Source organism: Homarus americanus, unplaced genomic scaffold (assembly GCF_018991925.1).
Source record: "Homarus americanus isolate GMGI-L3 unplaced genomic scaffold, GMGI_Hamer_2.0 scaffold53139, whole genome shotgun sequence".
Taxonomy (NCBI): domain Eukaryota; kingdom Metazoa; phylum Arthropoda; class Malacostraca; order Decapoda; family Nephropidae; genus Homarus; species Homarus americanus.
The window spans coordinates 159,063-177,814 of record NW_024748921.1 but is presented as its reverse complement, the minus strand read 5'-3'; the positions used below and the strand labels follow the sequence as shown (position 1 = coordinate 177,814).

At 40.6% G+C, this 18,752-nt stretch overlaps 2 protein-coding genes across 3 annotated transcripts; both read right to left on the bottom strand.

The window, feature by feature from the left end:
• Positions 1-3: 3 nt before the first annotated feature.
• Positions 4-4,551, bottom strand: LOC121853224 (histone H1-like). 2 transcript variants are annotated; one of them, XM_042347227.1, is made up of 5 exons: positions 4,357-4,551; positions 3,191-3,313; positions 2,671-2,992; positions 1,690-1,823; positions 4-1,173 (listed from the first exon to the last, which is right to left on the bottom strand). In XM_042347227.1, exons 2-5 carry the CDS (start codon positions 3,308-3,310, stop codon positions 721-723), a joined length of 1,029 nt encoding a protein of 342 aa, XP_042203161.1. In that variant the 5' UTR covers positions 3,311-3,313; positions 4,357-4,551; the 3' UTR covers positions 4-720. The 2 variants fall into 2 exon arrangements, with proteins under 2 accessions (XP_042203161.1, XP_042203163.1); XM_042347229.1 differs by lacking the exon at positions 4,357-4,551 and having other exon boundaries at positions 3,191-3,655.
• Positions 4,552-5,461: 910 nt separating this feature from the next.
• Positions 5,462-16,736, bottom strand: LOC121853221 (altered inheritance of mitochondria protein 3-like). The gene is made up of 6 exons (XM_042347223.1): positions 16,572-16,736; positions 8,015-8,469; positions 7,844-7,883; positions 7,665-7,805; positions 7,115-7,224; positions 5,462-5,956 (listed from the first exon to the last, which is right to left on the bottom strand). Exons 1-6 carry the CDS (start codon positions 16,734-16,736, stop codon positions 5,806-5,808), a joined length of 1,062 nt encoding a protein of 353 aa, XP_042203157.1. The 3' UTR covers positions 5,462-5,805.
• Positions 16,737-18,752: the final 2,016 nt, after the last annotated feature.

The window sequence follows — 18,752 nt, the reverse complement described above, 5'->3', positions numbered from 1 at the left end:
AAATAAAAATTAAAATCCTTTAATAACTAAATAAAAAACAAAAAACACAGTGGTTAAATGAAGCAATAATAACTTTTGCTAATATTTCCTTTGGATTGTATATAAAAAAGTGCTTCAATTAATCAAGATAAATTCTTCAGTAACCTAAAAAAGATAAATTCTTCAGTAACCTAAAAAAGATAAATTCTCAACTAAAACATTAAATAAAATTTAAACGAGACACATGAAGCACTCGGAGAATAAGATAAGAGATGGAACAATGACTAATTAACACAAGACACACGAACACACTCGAGTATCTATGACCAAATCTATCGGACCAGTACAGTAGCATTGCCTTATAATGAATCAACAGGATACAATAAGCACAATATTCATCCTATTTCCCCGATACAAGTCCATATTACATTCCTATTATACCTCAATACAGGGTCGGAAAAAATTGCATGAAATAAATGGACAGTTTAGTTGAAGTGTAGAGCAGGTTTCAAAATATTCACGTGCCTCGTAAATAGTTACATAGGCACCCACACTACTTCAAACATATTTAACGTTAACTTTCTTTTGATGTAACGGGTACAGTAATGTGGTTACGTGTTATAAAAAAAGGTAGATACTGTACAGTAATTGTAAATTGAGGAAGTTCTTAACATTATATACGTAAATTATAAGAAAGGTTTATACTATCCAGCTGATGAAAACCATTCAGGGTGAAAGACTCTAATCTAATTTGTTTTGTTTTGTGTTGGTGATGGACCTGAGGGAATTTTTAGCTGTACCTGAAGTCTTCTTGCCAATTGAGAGCCTGGGCATCTTCCTGCTGCCCACCCTTGGTTTCCCCTGCATTTCTGATACCTCATTCTCCTTATCTTGGGTTTTCTTCCCGAAAAGCTTAAATTGGCGAGTTGACTTCTGTGGCTTGGGTATTTCCGTTTTGCTTTTTTTTCCGGCTTGGGTGTTCTTCCCCAAGAGCTTAACTTGCTCGTTTACCTTCTGTGGCTTGGGTTTTGCCACGTTGTTTTTTTCTGCTACTTTCTTAGTTTTCCCTTTAGCCTTCTCTGGTACACGTGTGGCCATTTTCTTTGCCTTGGCGCCCTGGGATGAATATTTGGTTGAAGTGTCGCTTGAGATCACAGCTTTCTTTTCCACAGTTTGGGAAACAATTTTATTTATCTGTGGAATAATAAACTGTGTAAGTAATCGGCAAAAAACAAAAAATTAAATAACTGGTCAATCCCTAACTCTTACAAGGGGAAAGGGGAACAGAACAAATGAGAGGGAAGAACTTAATCTGGGTTCATGCTATAAAGGATAAGCTCTGCAAACATACAAGTAATAGTTAGAATGTTTGCAGAGAATGATCTTGGATTTAGTTCCTGGGTAGGGAAATTTAGGTGGATACTTTGGTGTATCTCCACTTTGTCTACTCTGAAAATGTCACATATTCCCAGGATGTCTCTTGTTAGTTAATGACCTAACGTAACCTAATGGAAAGTAGACGAAATGGGAGTAAACCGAGTAGGATGTTCCAGTTATTTTCAGTCTTCCGAGACCATGCAAATGCTACACCCACAGAACCTGCTCTTAATACAACCAAAGGAGTGAGGCACCTACATAGAGCCTTTTGACTTGATAATAAATATAAACCACTCCCTTCAGCCTGCCTAGGGAATAAAACATGATACCCACCTTGAACCAACCCTTTATACCAAGAGACTCGCTACTGTCTTTGACACGCAAGATGGACCTGTTTTCAAGCCCCTTCATCAGTGCTTTCTTCATTAAGGTGTTTGTTCTGCTCCACTCCTTCTCTGGGTAGTTAACTGTTGCAAGGATAGGGAGATTGAAAAATGAACAGGGGAGTGAGTTCATTTCCAAAATGTTAAATTATAACCACTAAAATAACTAAAGAAAATAATAAGAAAATCTAGGTGGTATAATTCACAGTGTAATCTTTACCATGATATGTTTGGAAACCCTAAGAATAACATTTTCAAATCTTCTTGTACTTAATCAAGAACAATACTGTATTTATAAAGTAAATGGTTAATGCCAGCAATTTCTTAAGGAGCCAAAGAGCGATGTTTTGGGGAAAATAATGTGGATTTGAACTCTTATTAGTATTAGCATTTGGTCGGTACACTCAACACATCAGACAGTCATGGGACAGTTACCAACAAAGTCCTTGTTTGCATTTTAAAGTAAATGATATGCAATTTGCTCCTAATAACAAATATTCACCTCATTAGACATCTTATTCACCAATCAACCTAAATGAAAGCATACATTATAATTATTGCTGTGTTGTTTGTACCGACACCGTCACCACTTCTGAGCACAGTAAACATATGGTTGAAAACTTGGATAATCTTTTGTTTATATTTATCTATGGAACTGTACTTCTGTATCATATCTTTAGTACAAGACCGGAATAGTTATTGAAACGGAGCAATTTGCTTTCTACGTGTGTACAGTCGCTCAAAAACTATATTTACAAAATTGTGTTAGACAATACGGCACAATTGTCAAAAGGATTTTAGCAATCCTACCAAGACAACAGGAGTCGGACTGTTCATTTACCCCGTTCTCCAAGTATAAATAGTTTTTGATCGACTGTACATAACATGAACAACAAATATCAGTTCTGTACTTTACATCTCTGCTACTTACCCAAAATATATTTCTTGATACCAATGATGGTTATCCCTTTCTTGTCAGTGCTGGAGGCGATGGCAGCCAAGACAATATCATAGATGGAGGGGACTTTGGTGCTAACTGTTCTGGTCGCCACCTTATTTTCCAAAGTCTTGGTAGGCTTGTTTTTCTTCTTGGCTGGAATGGCTACCTTTTGCTTCACCATGTCGTCCTCCTCCTCCTGTTCTTCTTCCTTCTCCTGTTTTACCTCTTCCTCCTCCTCCTGTTCTACTTCTTGCTCCTCTTCCTCCTCCTCCTGATCTTCACTCTCATCACTTTCAGTCTCACTTGCACCCTTCTGTTATAAAAATTAAATACAAAATTTAAACTTTGGCCAACCATCTTTCTCCCTTCACCACCTCTCCTCCCTCCCTTAACAATCCATCCTCTCCCTTTCACAACTCCTCCTCCCTCCCTTAACCATCAATCCTCTCCCCTTTCCCTACCACCCTTCTTTATCCACCCCTTCCCTTCTCTACTCTTCATCTTTACATACTTGCACTAGTTCTGAAGTGGTGTCAGACACGTCAAAGGTAAGTTGTAACCGTTCTGGGGTGGGCTCGCGGTCCTCCTCTTCTGGGCTCTTCATTTGCTTCATTTTCCTTCTTGTTGGCATGTTCTAAAATATTCCAAAATTATTGTCAAGAAATCGGTTAAACGGTCTCTCTCATTCAGATAAAGGGATGAAATTATGGTTAGACACTCACAAAATCAGTCTAATGTGGGGAAATAATGTCATTGAGAAGTACACTACAGTCTGCCTACATCAACACTCCTGTAAAGGTTTTCTAGAACATTGAAATAAACAAAGCAAAGATTACTTATTAGTCGTCTTTACACCTCAATAAACCAGAAATTATTACCATGGGTTTCTTACACATTAACCATCTACTATACTTTGTGGAAACGTTAATTACTTAATATTAAATAGATAAATGGAAAGAAGAATCCATTGTGTCGATAGGTAGTAGGTTTTAAAAAAATTCTGTTGAGTTAGGCAGGGTTAGGAAGGTTACTTTAGGTTAAGTTGGTTAGGTCAAGTTCTAATTGGATCTGTGCATTATCATTTCCATTTATCTATGGAATGAATGGTACTTAACGTTTTCACAAAGCTTCGTCCAATTCTATCAACTTAAAAAAAAAAAAATCCCAATTGATATATATGTACACTGCCAATAAAAATTTCTTGTTATTTACCTGAATTTGGTAGTACAGGCTGTTATCTCGACATCTTTAGCTAATAAAAACTAAACTACTATTTAATAACAATGATTTTAGCACAAACTAACAATTAAATGATAATCTGCAGAAGTACAACGAAAGTCAATGGTCAATCTCTGCTCTCAATATGATAGTCGGTTATGTTAATTCACCAAATTAAATAATATAAGTTAATTTGTAGTTTACACGTTCTTCAGAAACTAAAAATAATAAATATTTATCAAGATAGTCGATAACTACTGGATAGTTTACTATATATCTACCTAATAATACCATATGGTGTTACATACTGCACGGTATACTGTATGTATCACTGAAGGCCGACTCTTAAACTCATTCACAAAAAATTCCTAACTACCTCAATCATCTTTACCATGAACCTAAAAAAAATAGATTGAAGATTGACTAAAAATTTACTAAAAATTAAAAAAAAAAACTTACAATGGCAATAGAGAAACACTAGACTTCCACTCTCTTCTCTTCTTGGCTACTGACTGACGCGTACTCTAGTTAACACAATGGCTTCTACATGAATTCAAAATAGATATCTTTATTAATATGTGAAAGTGTAGTATTGTAATTGAAGCTTCTGGTAATGGATGACAACTTGTTTACCTTTAATTTATATTTTGTTTAATAGATAGCGCTGTCGTCGAGGTGTGGTGGGTGAGGGAAGGTGGTGGGTGAGGGCGGGTGGTGGGTGAGGGAGGGTGGTGGGTCGGTAGTGTATACGTGTGTATGTCTGCGGTTTTTTTTATAGCAGTACTTTTAATATATCAGGTAAATGTATATCTTAAAACAAGAAAAAAAACATTACATTTCTCTTGTCTTTATTATCAAAATATTTCTTTCGTAGGTATAAAAATAATGCTACACAATTAATACAAAGGCCTCCTTGGACTATACATGGACAAAACTAATGCAAAAATAAGTGTACAAATAATATCTATTTGTCACCCAAAAGACTAGCATTAACTATTTATTGCTAATATTACATAAAAAAAAAACTTCGGATAGTTGTAATGTGAAAACTATGGGGATGTGGCGCTCACGGTTCACTCCCAATCTCGACCCAGCTGTGAATGGGTACCTACAGGGCCGGATTCAGGAGTGGGCAAAGTGGGCAGCTGCCCAGGGGCCTCCTCATATTACAATATGTTTTAATTTCCTCAAAATAACTGCATATGGCTTCAAAATTCTCCAAACAAGTGTTCAAATTTCAAAATTTTCCCGGGGGGCTTACAGCGCCCCCCGGAACTCCCAGATGTTTAGGTTCACTTCACTCGCCACCCCACCCTCTTGGGTAGTTATAATGAGGGGGGCCTCCACAAAGAGGCTGCCCATGGGCCTCCACAGGTCTAAATCCGGCACTGGGTACCTAACCTTTGAGTTAAGGAAGTGAAGTGTAAGCTAGTAGCCACATTGCCTCCTTGTGTACCGAAGGCTTTTATTAGTCAGTGTACTGTATCCATGCCACCCTGACACTCAATCCCTCTCTCACAGGTGTAGGAGGGAGGTTAGGGTAGGTTTATGTGCAGGTTAGGGTAGGTTAATGTGCAGGTTAGGGTAGGTTAATGTGCAGGTTAGGGTAGGTTAATGTGCAGGTTAGGGTAGGTTGCAGATCAAATAAAGGCCTCGGTAGTAATAGTTCCGACCCAAACGTGACCCAATCTAACTTAACCATGAGGATTGGGGAGTATCGGGACGGAACACGTAACCCTTCACCAAAGAGTAGATATATCTTGGAAATATCTACTTTTACTTCTCTAAGTTCAATCTGCTTGTTGCTGGGATTGAAATAGTTGTAGTATATCTACTTGCTGGGGTGGAGTAGATAGCTAGGATCATCATCTACTTGCTGGGGTTGGAATAGATGGCTAGGAGTATCGTCTACTTCTTGCCGGGGGTGGAGTAGAGGTTGGAGGGAGATGGCTGGGAGTAGACGGCCTCCCCTTCATACGTGTAGATAGGGTGGAAGCCAGTGTCGTCCACATAATATTCCACCTTCATGATTCGGGTGTCGGGGAGTAACACGTGGTAGCTGCAAGTTGGATATGGTAGTAGTAGTAGAACTGAACACGGTAGAAGTAGATAGTGGTAGTATTAGTGACAATACTACTACTACTACTACTACAGGATCAGAAATATGAACAAAACTCATTTTATTATTTTTAGTGGTGGGGCGAAGCTTGTATACCTATGACATATATACCTGTACTATGTTAAGCAATAATAGGCTATACTAACCCTTCTTGCTGAAAGACATAAAGAAAAAAGAAAGATCGAAAGAAATAATTACTACATAAGTGGCATTAGTTACCCTAACTCCGTTTTCTGTCATTGTAGTCAGCTCCTGACAGCAAACTGTCACACGCAATTCGTTCTCATTTGCTTCCCAGGCGAGGTATGGAGATGTGTTCCTTTGTTTACCCAGACGTGTGTTTCGTGATGTTTTCTTCACTTCACTTCGCATTTTCTCCTCTTTCGCTGGTAAGTGTTTTTAGCTGGGAATAACAGTATCTCTGGGGATTCCTTGATCTTCACCTTCAGTGCTGGGATAGTTAGGTTGTATCTCGGCAACTCGTTTCCAGCGGGTTGTTTCATTGGTGGTTTAGACCTCTGACTCCCTGCTTCTTGGAGCTGCGCTTTGCCATGGAGAATCAGTTCCACTTTGGTTGAGATCCTCCAAGTCGTGTTTGGCTAGCTGGTGATCCCTCCCCCACACCTGTCTGTTGTGCTAGTCGAGGCGTGAAAACTGGGGTAAACAATACAGGCTGCCACGTTTCACATTGGTCCCAAACCCAGAAAATCTGTCCCAAACCCCAAATGAGTAAATTTACAAAAAAAAAAAAAAATTAAATAAAATAAAAAATTCTAAAGATAAGCAGGATTGGGGGTTCACAACACCACTATAAAAATGGGTGTGATGAGTAGTTTTCATTTTAGAGCTTTGAAGTAGTTGCACTGAAACTACACGTACGTGTTTTGGGTTCTGGGTACCTCTGGTATTACTTGAAATATTTTGCATATATTATATTCCATCAGGTATTGCATGTCAGATACCAAAAATGCATTAAATGACTTGTTGCATATTCGTTGCATGTTACGAATGCATAAAGTTGGGGAGGCATAAAGTTATCCTATTTTTTTTTCAATGTTTGGTGTTTTTTTTCAGGTTGAAGCGAGAGACTCTACTCACCTGCCTGAGGTACGGACACCCTCACGAGTCTCTTGATGGCCGAAGTCCACCTGGCTGCTGTAGGGGTCGTAGTCGTTGACGGTGTAGGAGAAGTCGTAGTATGCTGGAGCCTGAAGGAGGAAGGAGACGAGAGGAGGAAGATAAGTAAGTGGTATTTTTTTATGTGCTTTATGTTAACTGAAAGAAGAAGAAGAAGAGTGCCATTTTCTATCTTGCTTTTGTGGTTATTTTCACTTTTTTATATAATATTTTTATGTTTTTTGGGGGGTGATTTTGTGGGATTGCCAGAGGTATATAGACGAGAAATAATTATTGTGGATATGAAGGGAAATAAACTGAGGGAGAGGTCGATGTTGGTGAGGGAGAGGTCGATGTTGGTGAGGGAGAGGTCGATGTTGGTGAGGGAGAAGTCGATGTTGGTGAGGGTAATGAACTTAAGAGGGTGGTGAGGGAGAGGTCGATGTTGGTGAGGGAGAAGTCGATGTTGGTGAGGGTAATGAACTTAAGAGGGTGGTGAGGGAGAGGTCGATGTTGGTAATTGAAGACTTACTTGGTATTCCGGTACAGGCTGTTGGTAGGTCTGTACAGGGGCCTGTGCAGGCTGTTGGTAGGTCTGTACAGGGGCCTGTGCAGGCTGTTGGTAGGTCTGTACAGGGGCCTGTGCAGGCTGTTGGTAGGTCTGTACAGGGGCCTGTGCAGGCTGTTGCAGCAGGCTCTCTGTAGAGGGACCTGTGCAGGCTGTTGGTAGGTCTGTACAGGCCTGTGCAGGCTGTGGTGGTTGGTACAGGGCCTGTGCAGGCTGTTGGTAGGTCTGGTACAGGGGCCTGTGCAGGCTGTTGGTAGGTCTGTACAGGGGCTGGTGCAGGCTGTTGGTAGGTTTGTACAGGGGCAGGTGCAGGCTGTTGGTAGGTCTGTACAGGGGCTGGTGCAGGCTGTTCGTATGTTTGTAGAGGGATAATGGCAGGTTCTTGGAAGGCTTGAAACTGTACAGGCTGTTGGTATGTCTGTACAGGTGCAGGCTGTTCGTAGGTCTGTAGAGGGATAATGGCAGGTTCTTGGAAGGCTTGAAACTGTACAGGCTGTTGGTATGTCTGTACAGGTGCAGGCTGTTCGTAGGTCTGTAGAGGAATAATGGCAGGTTCTTGGAAGGCTTGAAACTGTACAGGTTGTTGGTAGGTGGTGGTGGCGGCAGGGGGCTGATACTGCTGCCGAAGGAGAGGGCTGTCTGTGTGGCTCTCCTCGGCGGTGAAAGGGACGGCAGGGGTCTGGATGACGTATCGTGGGGGCTGGTGAAGGGGGAGTCTCTCTGACGCCGCCGCCGATGACACCAGCAGCGCCAGCAGGATGATGGTCACCTGAGGAAGGGGTGGTAGTGTGTGAGGGTCTGGGGTGTTACGAGGAGGGAGAGGAGGAAGGGTAGTAGGTGAAGGAACGCATATAGAAAGGGAGGAGAAGGACGGGGAAGGAGGGGAGGCAAGAGAAGGACGGAGAAGGAGGAGTAATGAGGACCCCAACCCTAATTATATGGTTAGATTAGGCTAAGTAGGGTGTTCTATTAGGATTGGAGCCATATTCACAATTCACTAATCATTTCATAATCGTTCATAGTCGAGGGAATGGCATCTTGTATTTTATTTTTATTATACAGTTAAGTTTTATGGTATGTCCTGCGTATGTAAATGAAGTTCAGCCATTAAAAATATATTACGGACCTAAAAGATTTGGCTTGAGACGAAACAGGTTCTTTAAAATTTTTCATCATTTGTGAACTAGAAAATGTTTTTAATCTTGATGGGACGTTTCTATAAATCCACACTAGATAGATAGATATATAGGATACAATGCAGGTATACAAACATTAAGTATAGACAAAGCATACATAGAAAGTGCAGGTATACAAACAGTTTAGTAAATAAACATTAACTTGATTCGACCAAGGGTAACCCAAGAAAGCCATTCAATAAGATGTTTATTTCCAGTAATAGGAATCTTTAGGGAGAAAATGACCCAGAGTGATCATAATTACTATAAAAAATTAAAGTCAGGTGACGTAAAGTAATTATTATGCCACACACCAGCGTCAACAATATTTTTTTGCGCAGTGCCCCTCTCTTCCCACCTGCATGGACGCCGTTCTCTCATTCACCCTATTGAAAGTCGGGTCTAGCCTCAACAAAAACTAGTCTGGCGGCTTATTATTAACCCCAGGGATGCTTATAAAGAGGGAGAAAAGACGCTGTGAACATGTGTGTCATGCTGTTAATGGTAAAAGGAGGTTCGTTGGTCTAATTCAGGAGAAAATCAACGAAAATCATGAAACTAAGTTGATATCCCGAGTAATGTTGGTACGCCCAGATGATGCGTTGGTATCGGGGGGCTGGTGAAGATATTTTTGCATTTTTCTTTTTTTCTTTTTATATATCCCGAGGCAATTTATCACTCTGTGTATATATTTATTGTTGTTGTGTGAAAGATTTAGAATTCTGAATGAGTAAGGTCATTTTTTTTTCAGTTTAGGTAATTTGTCTTAGTGTACTGTATAGTGTATCGTAATATTTTTATCGTTCTATCTATCTGAGATTTTTCTTCTATGTCTGTCAGTTTTTATCCATCTCTCTCATAATCCTGCCAGTCTCTCTCACCTCTCCGTCAGTTACTGTAAGTTTATGTGTTCCAGTAACTTCTCTCGGCGTCTCTCTCTCTCTCTCTCTCTCTCTCTCTCTCTCTCAAGTCACACCATTCTAATAGTATCCTCAAAATCTTTCGATATTTATTTGAGTACACACACACACACACACACACACACACACACACACACACACACACACACATATATTTTCAGCCTTCTGGCTGCCAAGCTCTTTCAATAAACCGTTAATTATTATTATTATTATTATTACACGGTAACACTGAATGGGAACTACAGATTACAAATGAACTTATCTGATTTAAATAGGTTTGCATTATTGGTTAAAAAAATATCAAAATTGGGAATAATTGTTACAAAACACCTAATACGAAATTAAAAAGTTGAAATTTATTTGTTAGAATATTTTTAGTGACAAGGTTGAAATTGGCTCCCTATTACGTACAGTACAATGCGATGGTATGGTGTTAGGTAGATTGGGGTTGAAATTGGTTGAAAAAGTCGCCCCAGTCAATTACAATTATTATCCATGTTAATTATATGGTACTGTAAGGTTGAAACATCACCCATTAACCAATTTCGCAAAACTGTAACCAACACATATACCCTATTAGAGTCTTTCTGCTGTGTGGGGGTTAAAACTGTACTACCCAATTACACCCTATTATTTTTCCACGTGTTATGTTAAATGGGTAATTGATTTTAGTTTTGACCTAATTTGTCTTAGGAATATGAAAAAGAGAGAGAGAGAGAGAGAGAGAGCAATTCCCTATATATTCATCAGAAGCTTCTACGCCATTAGAATATTATTATTCTTTACTGAATTGTTTAGTTTCTACGTAAAATTCACTGCCTTACCTTCATTTCCCCTGTGATAAGGTGAACTTTATTAAGGTGGGTGGCGGGAACAGGCAGGTATCGTCCTCACGCTCCTGAGCTGAATGATGCTCGACTTTTTCCCGCCCTGGTTTATATACCCCCCCCGTGCCCTGCCTCCCGCCCTATGACGTGACCCCCCGTGCCATGCCTCTTCCAGCTAATGGTCCAGTCAGCTGATGGCCCTCTCACCTGTTTTCCCTCTCAGCTGTTTCCCTTTTTAGCTGATTTCCCTCTCAGATGTTTGCCCTCTCAGTTTATTTCCCTCTCACCTGATCTTCCTCCCAGGTGATCTCCCTCTCAGCTGTTTTAGTGGTTTGTAATCTCTCTCTCTCATTACCCGACAAATACTCGTGATTAATGACCAACATAATAACGTAGAATTTTACGTCACAATTGGGGTTATTTCACTTAACATCCACTTGTAGTAATCACTCAGCGCTTGAGCCAGTTATGGATGACACCAAGTCACTCGTTTTTCCTCATTTTCGTCTCGCCTTTCAAAGTTGGCCATGACTATTTACACGGAAACCGGATGTCTGCGAACGAGGTTATAAGAACGGGAAATGACGTCACGTAAACTAGCGTAAATTCAACCAATCAGTGCTTGTCCTCGACGCATGTGAACGCATCAATAGGTGTTAGTTTAATTAATAGGATCACCTGAAGATTAGTCACCCCCAGTAAATTTCACGTGATGATTAAATATTCTAACCTAACCTAACCTCCATCCTTAAAGATTTGAGCAATTCAGTACCTAAAAGTTAAGTTATTCTATACCTCTGGCCAATTCGTGAAATATTTAGGCCAATTGGGACCCCAGAATGCTTTCCCGCACTAAAGAGAGAGAGAATCGCTTACCCAACAGCATTACAAGGCGATATTCCTACAAAAACAAAAACCCAACCGTTCGTGAGCTACCTAGTTGTCTGCAGGCGGGAAGGTGTGGACTCGTTTTTATAAGAGATGCAGGGATTGACGCGGATTAATGTTGCACTGAATGATGCTGTGTTTATTTTCATTTTTATAATATTTATCTATACGTTCGTTATATTTACTTTATGTATTTTAGGTTATTAATCTTTTTTTCTTTGTTATTTTTTTGTAGTTTTTAGGAATTTTCGGGAAAGGCGGATACTTAGAGGGTAAAAAGGGTGTACTGTAATCGGTGTGTGTGTGTGTGTGTGTGTGTGTGTGTGTGTGTGTGTGTGTGTGTGTGTGTGTGTGAGCAACATTTCTCAGAAGCTTGTGCAGATAAAACTTGGCATCTGAGTAGAACTTTGACTCTGGAGGAAATGGTTTAATCTTTGAGAGCGTAGGTCGAAGGTCAAGGTCATTTGTATATGATGACCTGACCTCGTGAGGGTATATGCTGGCGAAAGTATACATATCCTGAAGTGTATATACGCCTCTTGTAGTGGTATGCGCTCGTGAAGAAATGCGCCCAGTAATAGTGTCCGATTGTTATGGTATGCGTCCGTGATGGTATGCGCGCGTGAAAGTTTGCGCCAGTGTTGGTAAGCGTATGACCCAGGTACCACTTGTGTCTTTGTTTAATGATTGTCTATTTAGTTTTGTTAAATATTATGGTTTTTGGGGGAGGCTTAAATATCTAGGACTACAGGCAAGACTCTTGAGTTTAGTGACGAACAATATAGAAAAAGGTTAGGAACGAGCATCTCCAGGTAATTGTAATGGATATAGGGCAAGTGTGTTGGGCAGAGAGAGAGAGAGAGAGAGAGAGAGAGAGAGAGAGAGAGAGAGATCCAGCCAAGCCAAGCCCATGTCTTCCCTACACATGTCTTCCCTACACATGTCTTCCCTACACATGTCTTCCCTACACATGTCTTCCCTACACATGTCTTCACTATACATATTATTCTTTCCTCGTTGGGTTAGGTTAGGTTAGGTCTGTGTTGTGTGGTAGAAACAATAGTGATGATGTTTACTGCCACCTATCCTAACCTAACCAAGGAAAGAGTGCCAGGGTGAGTGTCAAGGTGAGAGTGCCAAGGTGAGAGCGCCAAGGTGTGGGTACCAAGGTAAGAGTACCAGGGTGAGAGTGCCAAGATGAGTGCCAGGGTGAGAGTGCCAAGATAAGAGTACCAGGGTGAGAGTGCCAGGGTGAGGATACCAAGGTAAGAGTACCAGGGTGAGAGTGCCAAGATAAGAGTGCCAGGGTGAGAGTGCCAGGGTAAGAGTGTTTGTTATCCTACGTCTGGCAACTTTCACTTACTTGCCCTCTCTGGGATTCCTGTTTATCCCCTCAGGTGTGACGTAACGCTCACGACCTCACCTCCTACCTACCTATTGCTACCAGGTAATTCGTATCACCTGAATATTTGGCACCCTGAAATATATCACCTGATGATTAAATACCCGAACGCTAACCCTAACCTGATTATCTTAATCTAACCCAACCAAACCCAACCCCCAACCCAACCCAACCCACTTCAATACAGGAAAATAACACACCTTGTATTACACTCTCTGGCTCTTGTATACGCTCTCTCCTCTGTCCCACAACTCAGATAAATACAGACTTATCAAACACGTGTATGGTGTATAATAATTATTCCTAAATATACAGAAATTACAATAAAAAAACCAATAATAACAGTCGAAAAATCCCAAGAGAGGAAGAGAGGTTTAAACAGTTGGGGCAGGGAAGGGAGGGGGGGAGGTCGATATCGTTGGTGGGTTGAACAAGTTATCGTGTGGCCAGGAGGTAGAGCAATAAACTGTATTGTTGAGGTAAGGAAGAAAAAAAAAAGCAACTGGGAGATTTTATTTGGCCCCTTTATACAACATGACACAACACGGTCAGGAGGGAAAAATGGGACCTGAGGTGTAGTTTTTCTCCCACCCCCACCCCCACCACACCCCACCCCGTTCACTATTAAGTTTGAGAGAGAGAGAGAGAGAGAGAGAGAGATCCCCTAGCAGTGTGTTCTACCCTATGAATCAACTGTTATCTCAGATGTTCTTTTGTGTTTTAACCCTTCCGAACATCATTATCTATAGGTGAAAGAGAGTTAGATCCCCTAGCAATGTACATTAGCCTATGAATCAACTGTTATATCATATGTTCTTTTGTTTTTATCCTCTCTAACCTCATCATCTATAATCTCAGATGCTCTTTTGTTTTAACCCTTCCGAACCTCATCATCTATAGGAGAAAGGGAATTAGACCCTCTTACCACTGCTACCTTATACGTATCTGATGTTGTTTATATACAAGTACTCTCTTTTGTTCTTGCCACCTTCCCTTCACCTCTCGCTGCTCAAATAACCAGACATGGACGCCTCATCATCCCTCATTTGTTTTAATTATACGTCTGTGATGGGTTAAAGGAGGTGTAGATAATGGTATATGTCCTGCTTTTCGTGTGGAGAGTATAGTTGAGATGACGAGAGTAGTAGTAGTATTAATAGTATTAGTAGTAGTAGTAGTAGTAGTAGTAGTAGTAGTGAGGAAATGGTATCTTGTTGAGTTTTATATAGTTGACTGTTTTAAGGTCATATACGCTCTCTTTCATCCCCACGAGACCTGAAGCCACCACCTTTACCAACAGGCCTTCAGGGCGAGGTGTTTGTGTGTGTGTGTGTAGGTACGCCCCGTTTCCAGAGGGAGTCGTTACGCTACACTGAGCTTTGACTGTCTAGTATACGGCAGCGTTCACTTGCGCATCTAGCAGTACTTTTGTTTGTGTCCGCCATGGTTGTACTGGATAATAATCATCATGGATCACTTGAAAATACGTAATCTCAAGCTCATTTCACCTGAAGATTCGTTTTCTCAAGCTTGTTTCACTTAAAAATCCGTTTCCTCCAGCTTTTTAGACAGTTGTAATAAGTTAAGAGGGTGAATGTACAGGTGTAATAAGCTGGGGAGGAAACTTCATGTGATTTTGTTTTGTTTTGTAACCTACCACAACTAATGATCTTAAGTCACTCGTTGCGGCTCACTGCGCATGCGTACACAGACTAGATCGGCCCTAAGCGTGTCCAAAAAAAAAATATCTAGAATGTAAATTGCAATGGAACCGATTCTTCCACAAAAAAAAAGTAAAGTCAAACTCGTGTGTGTGTGTGTGTGTGTGTGTGTGTGTGTGTGTGTGTGTGTGTGTGTGTGTGTGTGTGTGTGTGTGTGTGTGTTTACTTGCATAATTAATCTCCGGGTATCAACCATATTGTAATATACGAATATAGGTCATGACTAAGCACAGGTCGGCCATTCATCTTCTCTCAGCTGTCAGATTTGCCATAGTTACCCCCCTTCACCCCTTCCCCCCCCCCATAGTCAGTCACAAAAAACGGGTCTGATCAGTTGGCGGGCCCCAGTCCAAAGGGGCCCCAAGCCTAGTGGGTCCCAGTTACATACATACAGGTCCAATAATATAGATACATTAACTTAAAGCATTATATATGAAAATTGACCTTAATTACAAGAAATCTGGATATATTTTGATATATTGTATACGACAATGAGCTGAAGTTCTCGGGCCATTGTGAGAAGAAAGTAAATCAGGCAAATAAATTATTGGGTCTTATAAGAAGGTCGTTCAGATATCTAGACGGTCCGTCCCTCGTGACGGTCTTCAGGAGTGAAGTGCTTCCTCATCTGGAGTACTGTCACCCCATCTGGTCCCCGAGATATGCTAGGGACTGTCGGTTGGTTGAAAATGTTCAAAGGAGGGCCACCAAACTGGTGCCTGCACTTCGGCACCTCAGCTACCCTGAGAGATTGGAGCGCCTGAACTTGCCTAGCTTATACTACAGACGGGCAAGGGGGGACCTAGTTGAGGTGTATAAGTATCTCAGGGGGCATTACTCAGTTGAGTGTCCTTACTTGGAACTGGCGGACGCTCGCCCCACAAGGGGTCACAGCTCAAGATTGAAGAAGCCGCAAGTCCAGAAAACCGTGAGGGCAAACTTTTTCGGAGTGAGGGTTGTAAACTCTTGGAACAATCTACCAGAGAGTGTTGTGACGGCACCGAGTGTGAGGTCTTTCAAGAGAAGACTTGACCAACACTGGAGCGGGTTCAGGTACATTCAGGAGCCGGTGCATGCCTAGTATTTGCCAACAGTGCGTGACAGAGACGTGACCGATCGCCCGGGCGACTAGCGAGCCGATCTTTTGGTGAAGAATATAAATGAAAAGAGACGTGACCGATCGCCCAAGCGGCTAACAAGCCGATCAGTGGCGAAGAGGATGAAATTAAAGTAAAAGAATAGCAGAGTCTCCCCAGTTGTATGTAGCAAGCAAGCAAGCAAGCTGGGATGATGACCTTGCTCCCTAAACAGAAATATCACAGACAGCAGGTCGAAAGAGGATTCAATTGCCCCATTAGCGGACTAATTATAGGTGAATGTAATGACATAACCTTTACCCAATCGGAGTCACGGGGGAACAAGGGCATAAGTATGAAGGTGGTGTTGATATGGAGTGAAATTTTGTTATGGGAGGAAGTAAGAGAGAGAGTGTGTGTGTGTGTGTGTGCTGATAAAAATAATAATAATAATGGCCTCTCTCTCTCTCTCTCTCTCTCTCTCTCTCTCTCTCTCTCTCTCTCTCTCTCTCCCACATAATTTTATCCATAAAATAATTGGTATCAATTTACAAGGTTATGACAGCTGACCTTCCCCCTTCACCGTGACCTTATTTAAGTACTGACCTGAAAGGTTGGTAATTCACTCAAGTGGTTCAGACTCATGAATCTTTCTCAGTGGTTCAAACTCACGAATCTCTCTCAGTGGTTCAAACTCCTGAATCTTTTCTCAATGGTTCAAATTCATGAATCTTTCTCAGTGGTTCAAACTCACGACTCTCTCTCAGTGGTTCAAACTCCTGAATCTTTCCCAGCGGTTCAAACTCATGGATCTTTCTGAGTGGTTTAAATTCATGAATATTTCTCACTGGTTCTAGCTCACGAATTTTCTCAGTGGTTCAAATTCACGAATTTTTCTCAGTGGTTCAGACTCATGAATCTCTCTCAGTGGTTCAGACTCATGAATCTCTCTCAGTGGTTCAGACTCATGAATCTTTCTCAGAGGTAAGTTTCCATGTTTACTACCACAAGCAGATGACTCCAACATGACCCTGATATAATTAAAGGCTAAATTACCCTCTCGTTTAACTCCTCACTTCCTAAATCAGGTTTGCAACAAAGTCTTCATATTATAGTTGTAATTATACCTTGATAATACGCCCTGGGTTATTGAGCCGCATAATTATGCTATTATTAAACTCTGTAATTATATTCTGTCAATTATAGCTTGTTAATATGTTCTGAGGTTATTCAGTTATAGAATAACATGTATTTTGTGGTAACGAAAATGTATAATTGAAATTGATGAGAGAATTGAGTGACCTTGTACTGATAATTGTAGAGTGATTCGCGAATTATTGGAGTAGAAATGGTTAAATGAATAACATAATTTAGTCAATTTATCATAGTAGCCAGGTTTCGATTTTTCCATAAAAATATGTTTTTCCTTCGGTTCTTGTTATGTTTCGAAAGAATCTGACCTTCGTTTCTGGTGCTAACCTAACCTAACCTAACCTAACCTAACCTAACCTAACGCAGAAAGTGTCACTGAAGAAATTCGTCTTATTTTTGTTAAGTAATGCGGTTGTAAACAGTAAAATATCGGAATTCGAAACCTGGCTACTACCCTAAATTGACCCACAATTTTAATTGAGAATGTTGTTTTGTAATAGTTATGGGGTAACAGTGCTATTGTTTATCATCCCTATTATTATTATTATTATTATTATTATTATTATTATTATTATTATTATTATTATTATTATTATTATTATATTTTACGAAAGTCATCTGAGGATTTAGTCGTTATTATGTTTTTTGTATTACAAATGCAAAAATAGTTTTAAATTATATATATTAGAGTATCGATGCATAATTATTTGTGTGTGTGTGTGTGTGTGTGTGTGTGTGAAAATTGTCATAGCAAACTCTTTCTGAGAGTTGTGAACTGTTGGAACAATCTGCCAGAGAGTGTTGTGACGGCACCGAGTGTGAGCTGTTTCAAGACCAGACTTGACCAACACTGACGCAGGTTGTGATACATGCAGGAACCAGTACATGCCCAGTACTTGCCAACAGAGCGTAACAGAGCCAGTACATGCCCAGTACTTGCCAACAGAGCGTAACAGAGCCAGTGCATGCCCAGTACTTGCCAACAGTGCGTAACAGAGCCAGTACATGCCCAGTACTTGCCAAAAGTGCGTAACAGAGAGCCAGTACATGCCAAGTACTTGCCAACAGTGCGTAACAGAGACGTGACCCCACCGCCCAAGTGGCTAACAGAGCGATCAGTGGCGAAGAGGATAAAATAATAAATAAAGTAAGAAAATAAAATTAAAAGTACATTAGTCAGTTCACTTTTCTGCAGTTAACGCTTAAAATTGAGAAAATCCTGGCACCAAAGAAAACGGTATATTGTAGGACACACTATAGAATAATGAAGAGACTGGCAATACAGTGTCTGGGTGTACTGTATGAGCTCTATGTTAGTCATAAGATTGGAGGAAACTGCAGCGGAGAATGTTTATTAAGCAGCATGAAGTGTGTTATAATGAACTGGTTAATTGCTCCTCATGTTAAAACACCAAGGGGGAAGTATGATATTTTTGAGGAAATATATACGAAAATATTATATCACTGTGAGTAGAAGAGAGTCGATGACAACTGATCTTGTAGACCATCCCAAATTCGTCCTGAGCCATGTTCGTAGATCGGAGACGGAGTGCCCAACTTAGAATCTTACTACTCTATCTCATTTTATAATAACTTATTCTTTTCCATTTAACTATTCACACCAGATGACTGAAATAAACATTACCAGAGAGAGAGAAAGAGAGAGAGAGAGAGAGAGAGAGAGAGAGAGAGAGAGAGAGAGAGAGAGAGTTATTTGTGTTCTTGGGCCTCAGTAACTTAGGTTTGTCTGGAGATACACTTGGTATATATACAGACAGATATTTATTCAGTAAACAGTACAGGTATACAAACACTGCACATAGACATTACAGGTATACAAACAGTTACAGTGCAGGTACAATAATAGGACTCGTAGCATAAGCCTCACCAC

Bases quoted from the DNA above. Each gene is read 5' to 3' on its own strand.
- LOC121853224 (XM_042347227.1), bottom strand. From the start codon at position 3,310: ATGCCAACAAGAAGGAAAATGAAGCAAATGAAGAGCCCAGAAGAGGAG. The intron at 2,993-3,190 runs GTATGTAAAGAT...TTTTTATAACAG, and splicing joins CCACTTCAGAACTAGTGCAA to AAGGGTGCAAGTGAGACTGA. The intron at 1,824-2,670 runs GTAAGTAGCAGA...TCCTTGCAACAG, and splicing joins TATCAAGAAATATATTTTGG to TTAACTACCCAGAGAAGGAG.
- LOC121853221 (XM_042347223.1), bottom strand. From the start codon at position 16,736: ATGTTGGAGTCATCTGCTTGTGGTAGTAAACATGGAAACTTACCTCTG. The intron at 7,225-7,664 runs GTAAGTCTTCAA...TTCCTCCTTCAG, and splicing joins AGCCTGTACCGGAATACCAA to GCTCCAGCATACTACGACTT. The intron at 5,957-7,114 runs GTGAGTAGAGTC...TCCAACTTGCAG, and splicing joins GGTGTCCGTACCTCAGGCAG to CTACCACGTGTTACTCCCCG.